This window comes from Gymnoscopelus braueri, assembly GCF_963280865.1.
Source record: "Gymnoscopelus braueri genome assembly, chromosome: 17".
Classification (NCBI taxonomy): Eukaryota; Metazoa; Chordata; class Actinopteri; order Myctophiformes; family Myctophidae; genus Gymnoscopelus; species Gymnoscopelus braueri.
Window position 1 is genome coordinate 39,126,486 of NC_137617.1, and position 16,030 is coordinate 39,142,515.

General features: G+C 40.9%; 1 protein-coding gene across 2 annotated transcripts in view; it reads left to right on the top strand.

The window, feature by feature from the left end:
- The window catches only part of dock1 (dedicator of cytokinesis 1), a 455,553-nt gene that overhangs the window by 389,148 nt on the left and 50,375 nt on the right, over positions 1-16,030 (top strand). For both annotated transcript variants that reach the window (XR_013934788.1, XM_080454394.1), the window contains exons 42-44: positions 1,180-1,261; positions 9,651-9,735; positions 14,430-14,516. Coding sequence is in view for 1 of the 2 variants with exons in the window: in XM_080454394.1 (XP_080310520.1) it covers positions 1,180-1,261; positions 9,651-9,735; positions 14,430-14,516 (254 nt within the window). In the remaining variant the exon portion in view is untranslated. The remainder of the gene's footprint in view (positions 1-1,179; positions 1,262-9,650; positions 9,736-14,429; positions 14,517-16,030) is intronic.

Genomic DNA, 16,030 nt, shown 5'->3' on the forward strand with positions numbered 1-16,030 from the left:
CAATGTAGGATCATCATCTTTATTGTCACATCACAGGTTTACAGGTGTAAAAGATGGTGGGGGAAATCATTAAAGGGATAGTTCACTACCGATTAGTCACCCCATGGAGACTTGAATTCATGGATATTTGTAAGTTTTTTTCACATTCCTAAGCCAATAATTTGATGACCAGCGGACCGGTAGGCAGCGGTTCTGGTAGGAGACACAAAGGAGACTCTTTGTGTCTCCTACTGGAACCACTGCATGGTCATCAAATTATTGGCTTAGGAATGCGACAAAAACAAAAAAATATCCATGAATTCAAGTATGGGGTGAACTATCCCTTTAACTCTATAACTGCCAAAGACGTTTATAAACGTATTTGAGAAATTAGCTGTTGCCTGCCAAAGACGTTTAAAAACGTCCTGAAAAAAAAAAAAATTCAAAAAAAATAATATTCTAAAAAGATTCTCTAATTATTTAGTATTGACACCTTTTCGATATTCCAAACGAATAAGGAGATAACAATTTCCAAAGATTTGCTGCTCCATCCACTTCAATGTTAAAATTGAAACGGATAAACAATTCACAATGTTTTTTGGTTTGAAACCACTGGTTTTGAGCTATTTTCAAACATCAAACAACACATGACAACAAGGTCAAATTGACCTCGTTGACATTTGTGAAACCACACCTGAATCTCATCTGTGATTAGAAATTTTCTGGGGATCAATCATACTTGAGAAAAATATTTTGTGGCTATGCGAAAAGGTACCAAAATCGGTCAAAACCCTGGCAGAGGCTACAGACTGTTTTGAAAAAACTCTGGCAGGGTAAGAGTTAACAATCTTATCAGAAGTGTGAAATGTAGCTCTTTATGATTTCTGTTATTGATTTGTTTGTCTAACAGAACTACGTGAATATCCAGAACAAATACAAGCACAATAATCCACCTAAACAATATTGATTTATGTTTAAAGAGTACATTCTGTTCTGAGTTGGCATTTTTCAGAGACTTGTTAAGGAATGGTGATTGGGTGATTTTCTGTTAACTTTCACTTTATTTATTTTATGGATGTGAGGTTTTTGAGTGTTGCCTTGCTGATTAGATATCTGGGTTTTCTGGTGGTTGTTTGTTTATTTGCCCCGGAGCGGCTCCTACTTTTTATCTTTTTATTTCCTTGATGTTTCTGCCAAAAGACATCCAGTGTTTTACAGTCAAGCCCATTCTGGATCTGCCTGCCAAGTTCCAGAACAAGCCCGTCTCTGAACAAATAGTCAGGTAAGTGGGATGTAGTCAGTGGATCTCAAACTTTTTGCATGTGAAGGACCCCCACATTGATATCGTATTTGGCCGCGGACCCCCCATCTGAAAATGTCTTGTGCGAGGGAGCCCCAGAATAGAAGATTTGTGTAAAAAAAAAAATCAAAATTATTCAATTTTGTTTTCTTCAAAAATAGCAGATGTACAAGACCTGAGTCAATTTATTTTCTATCAATCAATCGTTTACCTGGGGAGCCCCTGAGACCCTCTTAAGAACCCTGTGGGGGTCCCTGGACCCCACGTTGAGACACAGCGGTCTAATCCACCCTCTTAAAACAGCTGCAAATTCAATCAGACCCAGGTACCAAACCAACCACCAGTTGGGAGTCAGTCAAGGTGATAACATCAGCACCCTGCCATAAAACCTCTATGCAACAGAGGCCGAGGGTATAAAAAAAACACAATCATTTCCATGTGTAAATATGTCCTTTTAATTATGCCCACCGGTGCGTCCCACCGACCGCCACCCAACCCCACATAATCAGAGGACATTCCGTTGCTGTCGGGTCTGGGCAACCTTGTATCTCCGGCATATTTCAAACTTTCTTTTTCATAATTTAACGCCCTACTTCGTCATACAAGAGTGTCACACAAAAGTTGTGAAAATAGCCGATCTACCAGTTTGTAGATCGGCTATTTTCACTATTTTAAAATGTTTTAAAAATAATGCTATTAAAAAATGTAATGGTCATACAAGGTTTCCACCCGACGGAGCAATTGGCTGGCAGATGGGTTTATGGGCAAACAAAACCGGTGTGCAGAGAGGCTGTGCTGATATCACAGAAAATGCAGGGGTCGGAAAGTAACTAAATACAAGTACTGTACTTTACTTACTTCACTTATGTATTTTTTTTTACACAATACAAGTCATATTTTGAATACAGGCCCTTTACTTGTAACAGAGTAATTATATATTGTGGGATTGCTACTTTTACATAGGTAAAAAAATCTTAGTACACTGCAGTAACCGGAGAGCCGATTAATAAATACAAATAAAAATTTCTGCAGGAAGGTCAGCTGTTTGTTCTACATGCATTCAGGATTGATTCAGCCAGTGGGGTCACATGCTACAGCAATCCAGCATGGCCCTCGTCAGCTCTCAAAATGTTCCGTTTAGAGTGAGGGGGGGGCGCGAGGAGTAAATTGTCTCTGTCGGATGGAAACCTCATATCTCCAAAACAGTTACTTTTCAGGATCCAAATAAAAAAAATAGCATTTGTTCACTCTCAGAGTTAAATAAAAAAAAAACTGAATGATTACATTACACAAAAATCCTATATGAGTATAAAAGTGGGGGTCCTTGAAATGAAAACGGTTGAGAATCACTGGATTAGAATGACGTAAGGAGAGTGATGGGGGGATAATGTTCCGGATCCACTGTTTGCAATTTCCATCTCTCTTTCTGTCCTAACCCTTTAACCAAATGAACCACAGCGTCCATATTATGGCCAAATTATTTTATTTGGTTCAAAACACATTGCGATGCGACATGTCGTGAGCTTATAGATCAGCTTTTTTCACTATTTGTTGTACAACAAGTTATAGGGCTAAAGTGGTTCACTCGGCGGCTGGCTTTGTCATTCATATTCTTTGCCAATTTCATTTTCTCTCTCTGGTGTATCTGGCAACAACACTAAGCCCCCCCCCCCCCCTTGGTTCTTCCAGACCAGTGATACTCAACCTTTTCTGTTTTTCAAGGACCCCCAGTTTGATATGCATCAGGCCATCACAGATGGTCCATTTGGTTCTATTTGTACACTCTCTCAGAGTTACAGACCTGTACGGGTCCATTTGGATTAGAGGCTAACCGCTAACGGGACGCAAAATAAATAAATAAACCTTAATTGGGATGCTTGTTTTTTTTTTTGCTTCAAAGCCACCTTTATTGATCCATTCATGTCCAAAAAGATTCAGGGTTTAACATTTCAGAGGAGGCTCAAGTCACAGTCTCCGTACTAATTTGTGCATGAGCCCCCCCTCCTTATCATTTAATTCAGTAAATACCATGCAGAGGGATGGATCCAATTTTGGGTTGGGGTGCGGTGGGGGGGTAGTGCCAGGCAGAATCGGGCCCGCCGGGTGAATAGATAGATACTCCTATTTGTCTCCGCGGTGGAAAATTGGTTTGCGGCGCAATCGGCGAGACATTTCATCACAAACATTTCATGTTGTGATGAAATGCCAGTGAAGGGGTTGTGTGCCTAGTTATACTGGGTGCAACCGAAACCCAGTGCTTTGAGTCCCTTCCGTTGCTGAAGTTTGAATGCCACACGCAGCGTCTGGGTGTTTTTTTTTCTCTTTTTACCGGCGCCGCTATATTACTTTTTTCCGGTATATTGCAAACGGAATTGATGCCTTTCATCTGCGGAACATTAAGCCATTCGATCCGGGAACGCATCTGTGTCATTTTTAGATTTGAGCTATAACCCTTATTTAATACTTTTGCCTATTAAAAAATAGCAGATATACAAGCTCATAGCGTGGCACCGAGCTTGTAGATGTGCTATTTTTTTTAAACACTTTGTTCAAATCTTTGAATATATATATTTTTAAAGCGAATATTTGTAACTCAAATCCTTGCTTTTGGGGGTCCCTGGAACAAAATATGTTACAAATGTTCGTTTAAAAATATATATATATGCAAAGATTTTGACACATTTTCACGATAAAAAAAAAATAGCAGATCTACAAGCTCATAGCGCGGCACCGAGTGCCGCACTATGAGCTTGTAGATCTGCTATTTTTGAATAGCCTAAAGAAATCAAAAAATGACACAGATGCGTTCCCGGTTTAAATGGGTTAACAATCACAGATGTTCAAAGTAATGCGGGACTATTTGAACATGCACCTAACCCCCTACCTCTCTAAACAAACAAACACACACACACTCACACACACACACACACACACACACACACACACACACCAACAACAAATTCAAATGAGCAGGCGCTTTGAAACGGCACAAATTCTTTTTGATATTTTATTCATGTCAGTTTTTTTAGCACTAAAGCGAAACTCTGCGCAGTCAACCGTATGGCATGTTTCTATAGGAAAAGGGGAAATGCATGATGTTGTTACTAGAATAATTGTTATGTACTCTCGCCTCCGGAGAGTCCCCTCTCTCTCTCCATGTGAATGTGCATCTGTTGAGAGGAAAGGCGGATTTACTAGTTGCTGTCGGGGCAGAAACCTCTTATATCCATATTTTAACTTTAACTGAGTTTTTTTCATAAATTAATGCCCTACTTGATCATACTACAGCGTCACACAAAAGCATCAAAAGTAGCAGATCCACAAGCTTGTAGATCTGCTACTTTTGATGCTTTTGAATTCCCACCTGACAGAGACCAAAAAAAGACTTTTTTTCTATCGATTAGTCACTGTTTTCTTTTCTCCTACCGGAACCGCTGCCGGTCATCAAATTATTGGCTTAGGAACGCGACAAAAAACAGTGACTAATCGATAGGAAAAAAAAAAAAATTGGGGTGAACTATCCCTTTAACACTCGCATGACTGAGGTTTCATACTCCTCCACCAAGCCTGAAAAAAGATCATTTTGATCCCCAAATCAGGCTATCCTATTGGCCACTGTCTCCCTCTGTTCTCCAGACTAGTTCACACTTTCTCCCCCAAACAGTGGGGGGTTCCATTGTCTTCTAAAAAGATGAGAGTTGAACATGGGTTGCCAAATTTTGAGAGAGAAATAAGCAGGCAGGTCTATGAAAGTGTAGGCAGTAGGCTAGTGTGTATTTCTATCTGTCTCCTATATGTCATCATGATTTGTGATTTGTGTATGTGGGGATCTCATTTTTACTTCCATGCAGTGTTGATTTCGTTAACGTAAACGAAATATGTTCGTCAACGCACATTTTTCAAAGGACGAAGACGAGACGAGACCACCACCCATGAATAAACAATAACTGGGACTAAATCATTATGCAATTTTGTTGACTAATAAAGACGAGACGAAAATGTAGTTCACTAAATAAAGACTGGACTAAACTCTATGGTCATTTTAGTTCACGAACAAAGACGAGACGAAATATTATATCATATATTTATTATATGATTTTGTCACTCCCTGTCTCCTTTGATAAGCAGCGCAGGGCAGCACGGGTACTTATACCCACCCGAAGTAAATTGTAACATCCGTGGCCACGGAATAAAAACTTTATATTTGAAATCCGAACGTTTATGTAGATGTACGGGCTGTAAATGGAGAAAGTGCAAAAAACAGGTTGAAGTTTCGTCATGACTGTCATAATATGACCGTGATGTAATGCTGCTTTCGATTTAGTAGCAGCAAGCGAACTATAGTAACTTGTAAACAACCCAGTGACAAACCTATATTATTATTATTCATAATAATAATATTCACATTATTGTCTGAGCGTAAAGCTCTCATTCTATCAGCTGTCCACGTCGCTGACAAACGCGTCTCCTCTCCTCCTCCCGTGCAACAAGTGAACACAATGCTATGTTCCACAAATGTGCTCAATCCTGCGCAAAATATCTGATCTTCAAGCATAAAACAGTTGCTGCGTGACGAGCTGTATGCTTGTAGATCCTATCTTTTTCCACCGCTTTGCAGTGAAAGGGAAAGTAAAATGGGTCGCCACATTTTGCGAGAGAAATAAGTTAGGTCTATGAAAATGTTACTGCATGCGTCGTTGTGCCCTGAGAAAACAGTTAGGCATGAATGCTGGGGTAATAGCCGAGGCTAATTTGCAACACCAGTCCCTGGTTAGACCTTTCTATATAAATATATACCTAATAAAAATGCATGAAGCTCTAATCTAAACAAGTATGAAAAGATATTTATATCTGCAAAGTAACTAGTAACTAAAGTTTTCAAATAGTTGTAGTGAAGTAAAAGTACAAGATTTGCCTCTGAGCTGTAGTGGAGTAGAAAAGTATTACCATTATAATGTAATTATATATATAATTATAATATTAATAATAATAGAAAGACGCGAAAAACAAGCCCAAAGTCGCTTATAATAAGCAGACATGGCAACATCGACTCGCATAGACTCGCTGCTGCAGCTCGTCTACGGGCCGCTCTGCGGGGGGTCTAGAGGTGTGAACTGCTCTTCCCTGGGGGAGAGAGAGGGAGAGCGGTCAATTTAGCCGAAATATAACGTTTGGGATGGTATATATGGTATATATTTCATATTTATAATACGTTTCAGAAGAAAAAAAAAACGGAGATGATTTGAAACATATATTTAGGAAAAGTCATGAAAGGGGAACTTTCTCAGAGCTTCATGAGAGAAGATAATCCACTTTAAATTCTCAAAATCGGTCATATTGATAGCTTAGTCATGCAAGTGTTAAGCATCTCTGTGGATTTTAGCAGCAGTGATGGACAAAGTACTCAACCCCCAGTACTTGGGTCTCCAAAGATACAAATACTCAAGTATAGATATATACTCAAAAAAATGCAGCATACACATGGAAATGATTGTCTCTTTTCATACTCTTATTATCCCTTGTCATCACCACTCCACTCCAAACGGTTGGTTTGGTAACTGGGTCTGATTTGTAATTTGCAGCAGCTGTGTTAAGAGGGTGGATTAGATTAACAATAGGTTTCATTTACGGTATGTAGAGTCTATGGGTGTAACGCTGTCCATTCTTTTTGACTGTCTGAGTTGGCCAGAGATTTAACACAACGGGTGCCAGCGTTCTATTAAAACAGATTACGTTGAGTGCCAGAGATCTCACCGTTTGTAACGCTGTGCTGTTTATATAGCTGTGGACTCCACGGCGAGCACCCACACGCAAACAATGGATGTGTGTATGACGATCGATGGTCCTGGCTAACGCCTGGAACAATAACATCTCTCACGCGAGTCGCCATTACGGAGTGATCGCCCATCGAAAATGACTTGTTTTCCCCAATGTAAAAAGTTAAGGAGATACAGAGGTTTTTTATCAAGGAGATAGAACGGGAGCCATGTTTTTTGGCACGGTGATCCATCTGTCCCTTCCTTCTCAGAGTCACCGTGGGTGATTCCAGAGCTGCGCTACATCCTCCCTTGTGAAAAAAGAAAGAAAAAAAGACTGATAACACGTTTTTTACCCTGTTCGGCACCTACACGCTACTCTCTGAAAACATGTTTTTTTTATCGTTTTGGCCCCCGATGTGTTAAAACCGTCTGTGACTGCTCTCTGTGCTGGTTCGTTGTAGTTGCTTGTTTCCGGGTCTCCGTGTATTCCCCTGTGTCCTGTATTTCGCCCTGTGAGGTGTACCTTTGTTTGTTATTAATTTAATTTAAGTAAAGTCGTCGTTAAACTCTCCTCCTTAGGTGTCCTGCCTCTACTTTGAGTCCAAAAACACCCCGGGGTCCCTGACAAGCAGGGCGTTCATTTACAAACGAACACAAAAAGGTAGAATAAGGAGATAGGAGGTTTCTGCCCGACGACAGTACTTTGTTACCGTCCACCACTATAGTGTGTATGTACATAAAGTGTGGCTGTGCACTGAGCAGACCAGCTGCTCCCCACAGCCTCTTATACCAGCAGTCATCACTCCTGCAGTGGGAGAAGTCTATTAACCCATTCAATCCGGCAACGCTTCTGTGTCATTTTAAGATTTCTTTGGGCTATTCAAGAATAGCAGATATACAAGCTCATAGCTTGTATATCACTCGCTCATAGCGCAAATGCTATGAGTTTGTAGAGCTGCTATTTAGTTTTTTTAAATCATGATTTTTTTTCATGATATTTTAATACATATATTCTTTTAAAGCAAACATTTTTAACTAAAATCTTTACTTCTGTGGCCAAGTAGATATATTTTTTGTTGTTTGGTTGCTATCAGTGGTGTTCCAACATTTTAATGTCAAGGACCACCCAAAATTATATGTATTTGGCCATGGACCCCCATCTCAAAATATGTTGTTCCAGGGACCCCCCAGAAGCAAAGATTTAAGTTACAAATGTTCGCTTAAAAAAAAAAATATATATATATATATATATATATATATATATATATATTTTAATCGTGAACATTTGTGCAAATCTTCTCTATATTCAAAGATTTGCACAAAAGCCAAAGAAATTGAAAAATGACACTGATGCTTTCCGGCTCTTAATGGGTTAACCTGACGCAGCCAGGGTTCATCTTCTCCATTGATGGCTCCCGTGTCATTTGCACGCCCGCGTGTGAGTGTGTGTATGTGTGTGTGTGCTGCGGTTTTCACTAGCGCTAGCCCTGGCTGAGAGTGTCTCAGGCTCCAGAGTTCACCCGCCGCGTGTCCCGCGGAAAGCGAATTCTGTCGCTGACGAGCGGAAACCTTGTATGTCCAAATCCGTTGCTTTTCAGGAAATGGAAAAGAATAATAACCGTGTGTTCCAAGTGGAACACAGGCTATTCTGTGTTCATATGCTTATTATGTCCAAAACTGTTACTTTGCAGGATTCAAATTCGAAAATGGCAAAGGTAGCAGATCTACAAGCTCGAAACACGTCACTTCGCGCCGCGTTTCGAGCTTGTGGATCTGCTACTTTTGATGTTTTCGTGTGACGCTGTGGTATGATAAAGTATAGGACATTAACTCTTTGCTTGTCACCGACGAGATTTCTCGTCCAATTATGCCAAAGCGCACGAAGCCTGCCACTGACGAGTTTGACGAGATTTGTGTTTTCAGTGGTTTTCCACCAGATGGTGCTGTTTGCTAACCTATGAATGATTCCTTGCCTGTTAGAAAAGGATAGACCCGGAAATGACGTCATTTAAAAGAAAAAAAAACTGCTTGTTTACTTCCTGTTTATTCGTTGTGGAAAATGAGCTTTATCTCCGTTCCTGTTCACTGTTCACGTTCAACTGGCCACAACTATGCAACTGATTACCGCGACCTGACAATGTCCCCCCCCCCGATTCTACTTGACCCCTGTGCGTGTAATGAGAAAAATATTCCATGATTTTTCAAAGGTTAGTAAAAAACACTCTGGAAAATGGCTGGAAGTGGCGTGGCAAACGATGTGTGTAATTTTGTGGCAGTCAAAGATAGAAAATGGAGATAAGAGGTTTCTGCCCGACAACAACAATATATATATAATAATGATAATAATAAAGGAACGGTTCTGGACATACAAGGTTGCCGCCCGACTTTATTTCCCGATTTATTTCCCATGCAAATGAGACTTTCTGTCCCTAGCCAGCGGCGTCAAGAAGCTAACATGTTAAATGCCATCCGCTCGGAGCCGTCACGGAAGCGCCGTGTCCTGTGTGTGACCCGCAGCCAGGCAATCAACCTTTGAATCAAGCCTGCAGATTGCCCATAACACTGTTAATTTACTCTCTTCTCTCTCTTCTCTCCTCTCTCCCCGTATTCAGCTTCTACACGGTAAATGAAGTCCATAAGTTCCAGTACTCCAGGCCGGTGCGGAAGGGAGAGAAGGACCCGGACAATGAGTTTGCGGTAACTGACCTTTTTATAAATATTTAGATTGTATATTACAGTGGCTCTCTCTCACACATTGTCATGTCAATGAACCCCAAATTGAAATGTATTTGACGGCGGACTGCCATCTGAAAATGTATTTTAAAATATTTGTGTGCCAGGGACACATCATGGTGTGATTTTTAATTCCTCAGAAAAAAGTCCTCTCTATTAAATATACCAGCGACTGAAAGCATAAAGTATTTATGAAGATGATTACCAAGGTAATAAAATCAAGTGTAAAGTCCGGTCAAAATAATACCCATTGAGTTTAACTGCTTCAGTGCCACTGGACGTCTAAGACTGAGCTATCCAAAAAAACAAAACAAGATACAGTATCATGATTTGAAAATATTCTGCTCCATTCACTCTTTGTTTAACTTCTTACTGAAAAAGGCTGTATCTCGGCTCCTAAGCACTTTTTTTTTTACAATGAATTTTGGCTGTGGCACTCAGAGCCAAACTGCCATAAATAAGCTGGGCACTGAATGAGTTAATGGCATAAAAAGTCTTCTGCAACCAGCATGAGGGGAAACAGCGACACCTTTCTAGGTCATTAATGAGAACTGCAGCGTTTTCAGTACTTCCACATTGGCCTCATTTCCGGTGGTGAATGCTTGGTTCAGCACCATGGATAGCTCAGGTTAGGGTGTTTTCAGCACCATGGATAGCTCAGAATGGTGTTCAGCACCATGGATAGCTCAGGGCAGGGTGTTTTCAGTACCATGGATAGCTCAGAATGGTGTTCAGCACCATGGATAGCTCAGGTTAGGGTGTTTTCAGCACCATGGATAGCTCAGAATGGTGTTCAGCACCATGGATAGCTCAGGGCAGGGTGTTTTCAGTACTATGGATAGCTCAGGTCAGGTGTCTTCAGCACCACAGATAGCTGTCTATTACAGTGACTAGAAAAGGACGCGCTGTGGGCGTTTGGCCCCATCCTACGTGAACTCCCCCCCCCCCCCCCCACCCCCACTGCCCATATAACAGATCTACAAGCTCACAACGAGTCGAGCTTCTAGATCGGCTATTTTCACTGTTTTATGTAAGTGGTCAATTTACTGTAAAGAAAGGGACGTTTTGGACATACAAGGTTTCCAACCCGACTGCGACCATATGGAACTTATTCTGTACTTACACGATACTTCAGGGCTCACCAGAGCTTGCAAATTGGAATATTGTGGAATAACCGACGTATACAATATAGGGCTTAAGTGTTTAACTTGAGAATGACCAGGTCACGTCCAATCAACCTTTAGTCGCTCTCAACATGAGAGTTAACAAGCTAAATCAGCCTTTTTAACGTCAAGAACGGAATCGCTTGTACAGAGCATGATTGCTCATGCTCTTATTCAGCACACGCACACACACACACACACACACGCACACGCACACGCACACGCACACACACACACACGGTTGTATTACTATACTTGTGAGCACATCTGCGTTTTAGGACGCCCATTTTATGAATTTGAATGAGTTTAACCGTAAACTTAGAGCCAGATATAGCAGTTTACAGTTTAAATGCATAGAAATAGTAATCTAATAATAATAACTAATACATACGTAAACCAAGAACCTATCATCAGCTTGTACATAACATGCTATGTAAGTTAGCAGATCTGCAAGCTCGAAACACGGGACACATGTGACTAAGTAAATAGCCATAACTCTTACCTTACTGTAACTCTAACCTGACCTCTAAAATACACACACACACACATACTGTACTGTACTTCCCTTGCTATACAGTATGTGGACAGGGTGGGAGGACTCTGGCCCGGGCCTATAGCCTGCCACGGAGGAGTTGTCAGGGATGGTTTTATACGACATGACACATGGAAGCTGTTACGACTCATCTGAACAAAACCAACCACATACTGGGCCTAATTCTACCATATCTCCCCCTGACCCTGTCTGTCTGCTAAAGCATGGGGCCAGTAATTATACACAGACTGGTGACACTGTCCTACTTCTCCGCTGTGATAGTTCCAACAGCTGTGTCGTTTTTACTGTGCCTACTGTGTCTTCTGACACGCTGACGTTAAGAGAAAAGGCCTGATCCGCACACGCACACACACACACACACACACACACACACACACTCACACTCACACAATCACACTCACACATGTTTAAGTATTACTGTACTTGTGAGGTCAGCAATGTTTTGTAATGGCTATTTGTCATGATAAACTCTACACATTTTTTACACAAACCCTAACCTTGCGTCACCAGGCTTTCCACCACGGAGGAGGAAAGTCTGGTATTCATTCTAAAACTGAGCCAACCCCTAAACCTAACCCCCTAAATACTTGCAAAAACATGAATATTTTCCTAACCATAACATCGGCTCTGAAAAAAATCGTTAACCATGAAATGAGCATTTGTCTTGGGTTGGGTCCAGTAACATGGCCGCCACAAGGTCGATTTTTCAAGTTCTGCTATACTTGTAGGGACATCCGGCCCTCATATACTGTATGTAGTTAGAACTACATACACACACACACACACACACACACGCACAGAGCCCCACCATGAGTTGAAACACTCCTGTTCCTTATTTTCAATGTTTTTCCTTGGCTTAAGATGCAGTTTAGGAGGGAGTCCCTCTCGTTTGAGCTGTTTTCAGCCACAGCGTTAATGAGCTGCCATCCGTCCGTCCGTCCAGTAAAAGAGGGACCAAGGGACAATTACTGGTCATCCACACATAGAACCCAGACTCCCCTCTTATATCGTCACTGTCGGGTGGAAACCTTGTATGTCCAAAACTGCTATTTTCTTTTCATTATTTTAAAAACATTTTATAATAATCTAGCTTGTGGATCTGCTATTTCCACTACTTTTGTGCGACACTCCTTGTATGATTGAAGTAGTGCATTCGTTTACGGAAATACATACAAAAAACACGTACGAGTTGAAATATGGAGATACAAGGTTTCGGGTCCGACAGCGACAATACACTCCCTCCCCCACCAGCCTGCCTCCCTTCCTTCCTTTGATGTGTCGTTAATAGTGAACGGCCAGCGCTTCACCTCTTCCTCCCTTTATTACGCGTCCTAAAGCTCATTAAAAAGTAACGTGTGGAAGAAGCAAGCTGATGGCGTTTTCTTTTTCTTAAAAACAGATTTTTTTTCTTTAGATTTTTTTTTTCTTCCCTATATTAAATACGTTTTCAGTGTTGATGAATCCACCGGCTATAACAAACAGCAGATTTTTAGGATCATAAAAATACTTATATAATGTAATAATAATAATAATTGGTCCTTAAACAAGTAACTGCAGTGGGAGGTGTGAGATAACACAGATCTTTTTGACAGGCTTTTTTTCCCCACAGCTTCTTAATTTGAAGTTTAACAACATTTCCTATTCATATACTGTATAGCACTACGCCTGTGTTTTAATCAGCAAGTATATCTTCTTCAACTAAGCTAAGTTTTGTAAAAAAAGAAATGAAAAATGAACTACTTGCGACATAATATGTTGTCATACCATGTTACAATGGTGGGCAACCATGCCTTTAGGATTGACAGGTCGATCTCAGGGTGCTATTTTGGTCAATCGTGCAGAGCAATTTGAAAACATCCGTTCATATGTTCCGCCGTCCAATCACGGCCATGGTTTTTCCTGGTTTGAAGGTGAACCACAGCGAATCAGATCAGAGGAAGCGTATCATAGCTATGACCCTGGCAGCATATCAATGGTTAGGTGTGTTTATGTGTGATTTATACGTGTCACACTGCGACGCGTTGTGAGCTTGTAGATTGGCTTTTTATGGTGCACGACACCGGGGGCGCATTGAGTATAAATCAGGTCTCACCTGTTTAGTTCTGGACTGCTGCTATACGTTTTACCACAGATGATGAGACCAGACTGTATAGTGAGAATGAGTTTCGGGAAGAGACACCAAGAGAAAGAAATGTCATACTAAGTCCACACAGAATGGGGAAGAGAAAGAAAACGTCATTGTGTCGAATGCATTTGTCTCCCATGTAATAACTGCATGGTGATGGCGAAGAAAGGGAACATGGATAGACACTTTCTGACAAAACCTCAAATCATTTGACACAACGGTGAACTGAATAAAACAAACGTGAACAAACTGAAATGTCAGTTTGCGTTGCGGATTCGACGTGTTGTGAGCTTGTAGTCCGGCTATTTTCGGCGTACGGTGGGAGTATATAAATGTGGCATTATATAGTCCACCTATAGCCAAAATTGTGACAGATAAGACCACCTTAGAGAATTGAAACTGCTGCTACCAAACTGACTTGAATGGAACTGGCAGCTAGTTCCCACGCAGTGCCAACACTGAAGGGTGAGACACCAACAGTTGTGTGTTGCTGCAGCAACAGGTGTGAAATTGGATTTCTTTAATTATCTTTCTGCTGGCTGATTTCGTCTTCATATTAGATTTTTTTTAAGTCCAGTAAATACCTGCTTGGAATATTTATTTATTTATTTTCAGGATAATAACAGTCCCAATATATTTATGCCGTGATGTTGTATTGCCAAAGAAACCTTCATAACTGAGAAAAATCCTTATTTTATAAAAAGAACATTTGTAACTCAAATCTTTGCTTCTGGGGATTCTACAAATGTCTTCTAAATCATAAATGTTCTTCAAAAATAGCAGATCTACAAGCTCATGTGTGCTTTTTTGTTTGCAGAACATGTGGATCGAGAGGACCACCTACACCACAGCGTACAAGCTGCCTGGGATCCTGCGCTGGTTCGAGGTCAAGATGGTCTCCACGGTGAGTAGTGGTGCAAAGTGACTAAGTACATTTACTCAAGTACTGTACTTATAAGTAACATTTTTGGGGTACTTTACTCGAGTGAGTACATTTTTCAATACTTTATATACGTCTACTTCACTACATCTCAGAGGCAGATGTTGTGCTTTTTACTCCACTGCAGTTATTGTTGAAAACTTAAGTTACACGTTACTTTGTGGAAATGATTATTACAAAACGTACATTAACCAAATAAGCCCTATTTCAAGCTTTGTCTAATCGAAAATAGTCGATCTAGAAACTCACAACTTGTCGCAACGCGACCCGTTTTGAGCTTGTATATCTGCTATTTTCACCTTAAAATTAGACATTATTCTGCAGAATGAGTATTACTTTTCCTTGAGTATATTTTGATGCCAGTATACTTTTGCACGTTCACTCAAGTCAAGTTCTGAATACAGGCCTTGTACATAACAGCATAATTTCTACATTGTGTTCTACAAAAATCGGAGTACTTAGTATTCCCCCACTAACGGTGAGCGATGTGATGCAGGGACCGGGGTGTGTGTGTGTGTGGGGTGGTTAGAGTCCTTTCTTCCTCTAATCGGATGAGGATCCGCCGGGCGGCCCTGCGCAGCATAGGCGATCGATGTCATTTGTCCACTTAAGCGCTGTAGACAGCGTTGCGGTATCGCAGTTGTTGCCAGTTTCCTGGGCTAACTTCTGTGTACGTTCACCCTCGCTGTGCGTGTGTCAGAGAGAGGGGGGGGGGGGTGTTGGAGGGGTGGGGGGGTACATTGATTTAGGGCCAGCACTGTTTAAAAGGGGGGGATACAACACACAAAAACAGCCACACACAGCAGAAACACCGATACAGTGGAGAGAGAATGGGGACCAGTGGGGGCCAGAACTCACTTACTGTTGACTTTCCACTTTTATAGGATTAATCTGGATTGGCCTGTATTGAAATTGAAAACCTGTAGCTGTTTCAGGGCTGATTGGTCTCACAGTAGAAAATGGCTATAATAACCACTTACAGTAGGCCCTGTTTTATACCGTGGCTGTTTGAAAACAGCATGATCTACAAGCTCACAACGCATCATGATGCAATGCGTTTTGAGCTTCTAGATCAACTATTTGTGGAAAAGTATTTTATTTTATTAAATACTTGCAACATTTCAATATTATAATATTGAATGAAATTATGAATAAACAGGAGCCGATCCGCAAGCTCACAACGCATACAGTAGCAACGTGTTGTGAGCTCGTGGATCATCTGTTTTTGAAAAAACATTGAACGTTTATAAAATATTTCAAAATCATAATATAGAATGAAAAATTATTAATACACACAAGTGGTTTCACACATTCCACGCTTCTTTCCCCTCCTCTTGAAACTGCTCTTATATACAGTTTTATTGTTTTCGCTCTCCTTGTTTTTTTTGCCTAATTAAAACACATCAGGCGGCGTGCTGCTATTTTGGGTTGACACGGTGTCAGGGAGAATGCCAGCGGCGGGATGACAGAGGATGCGG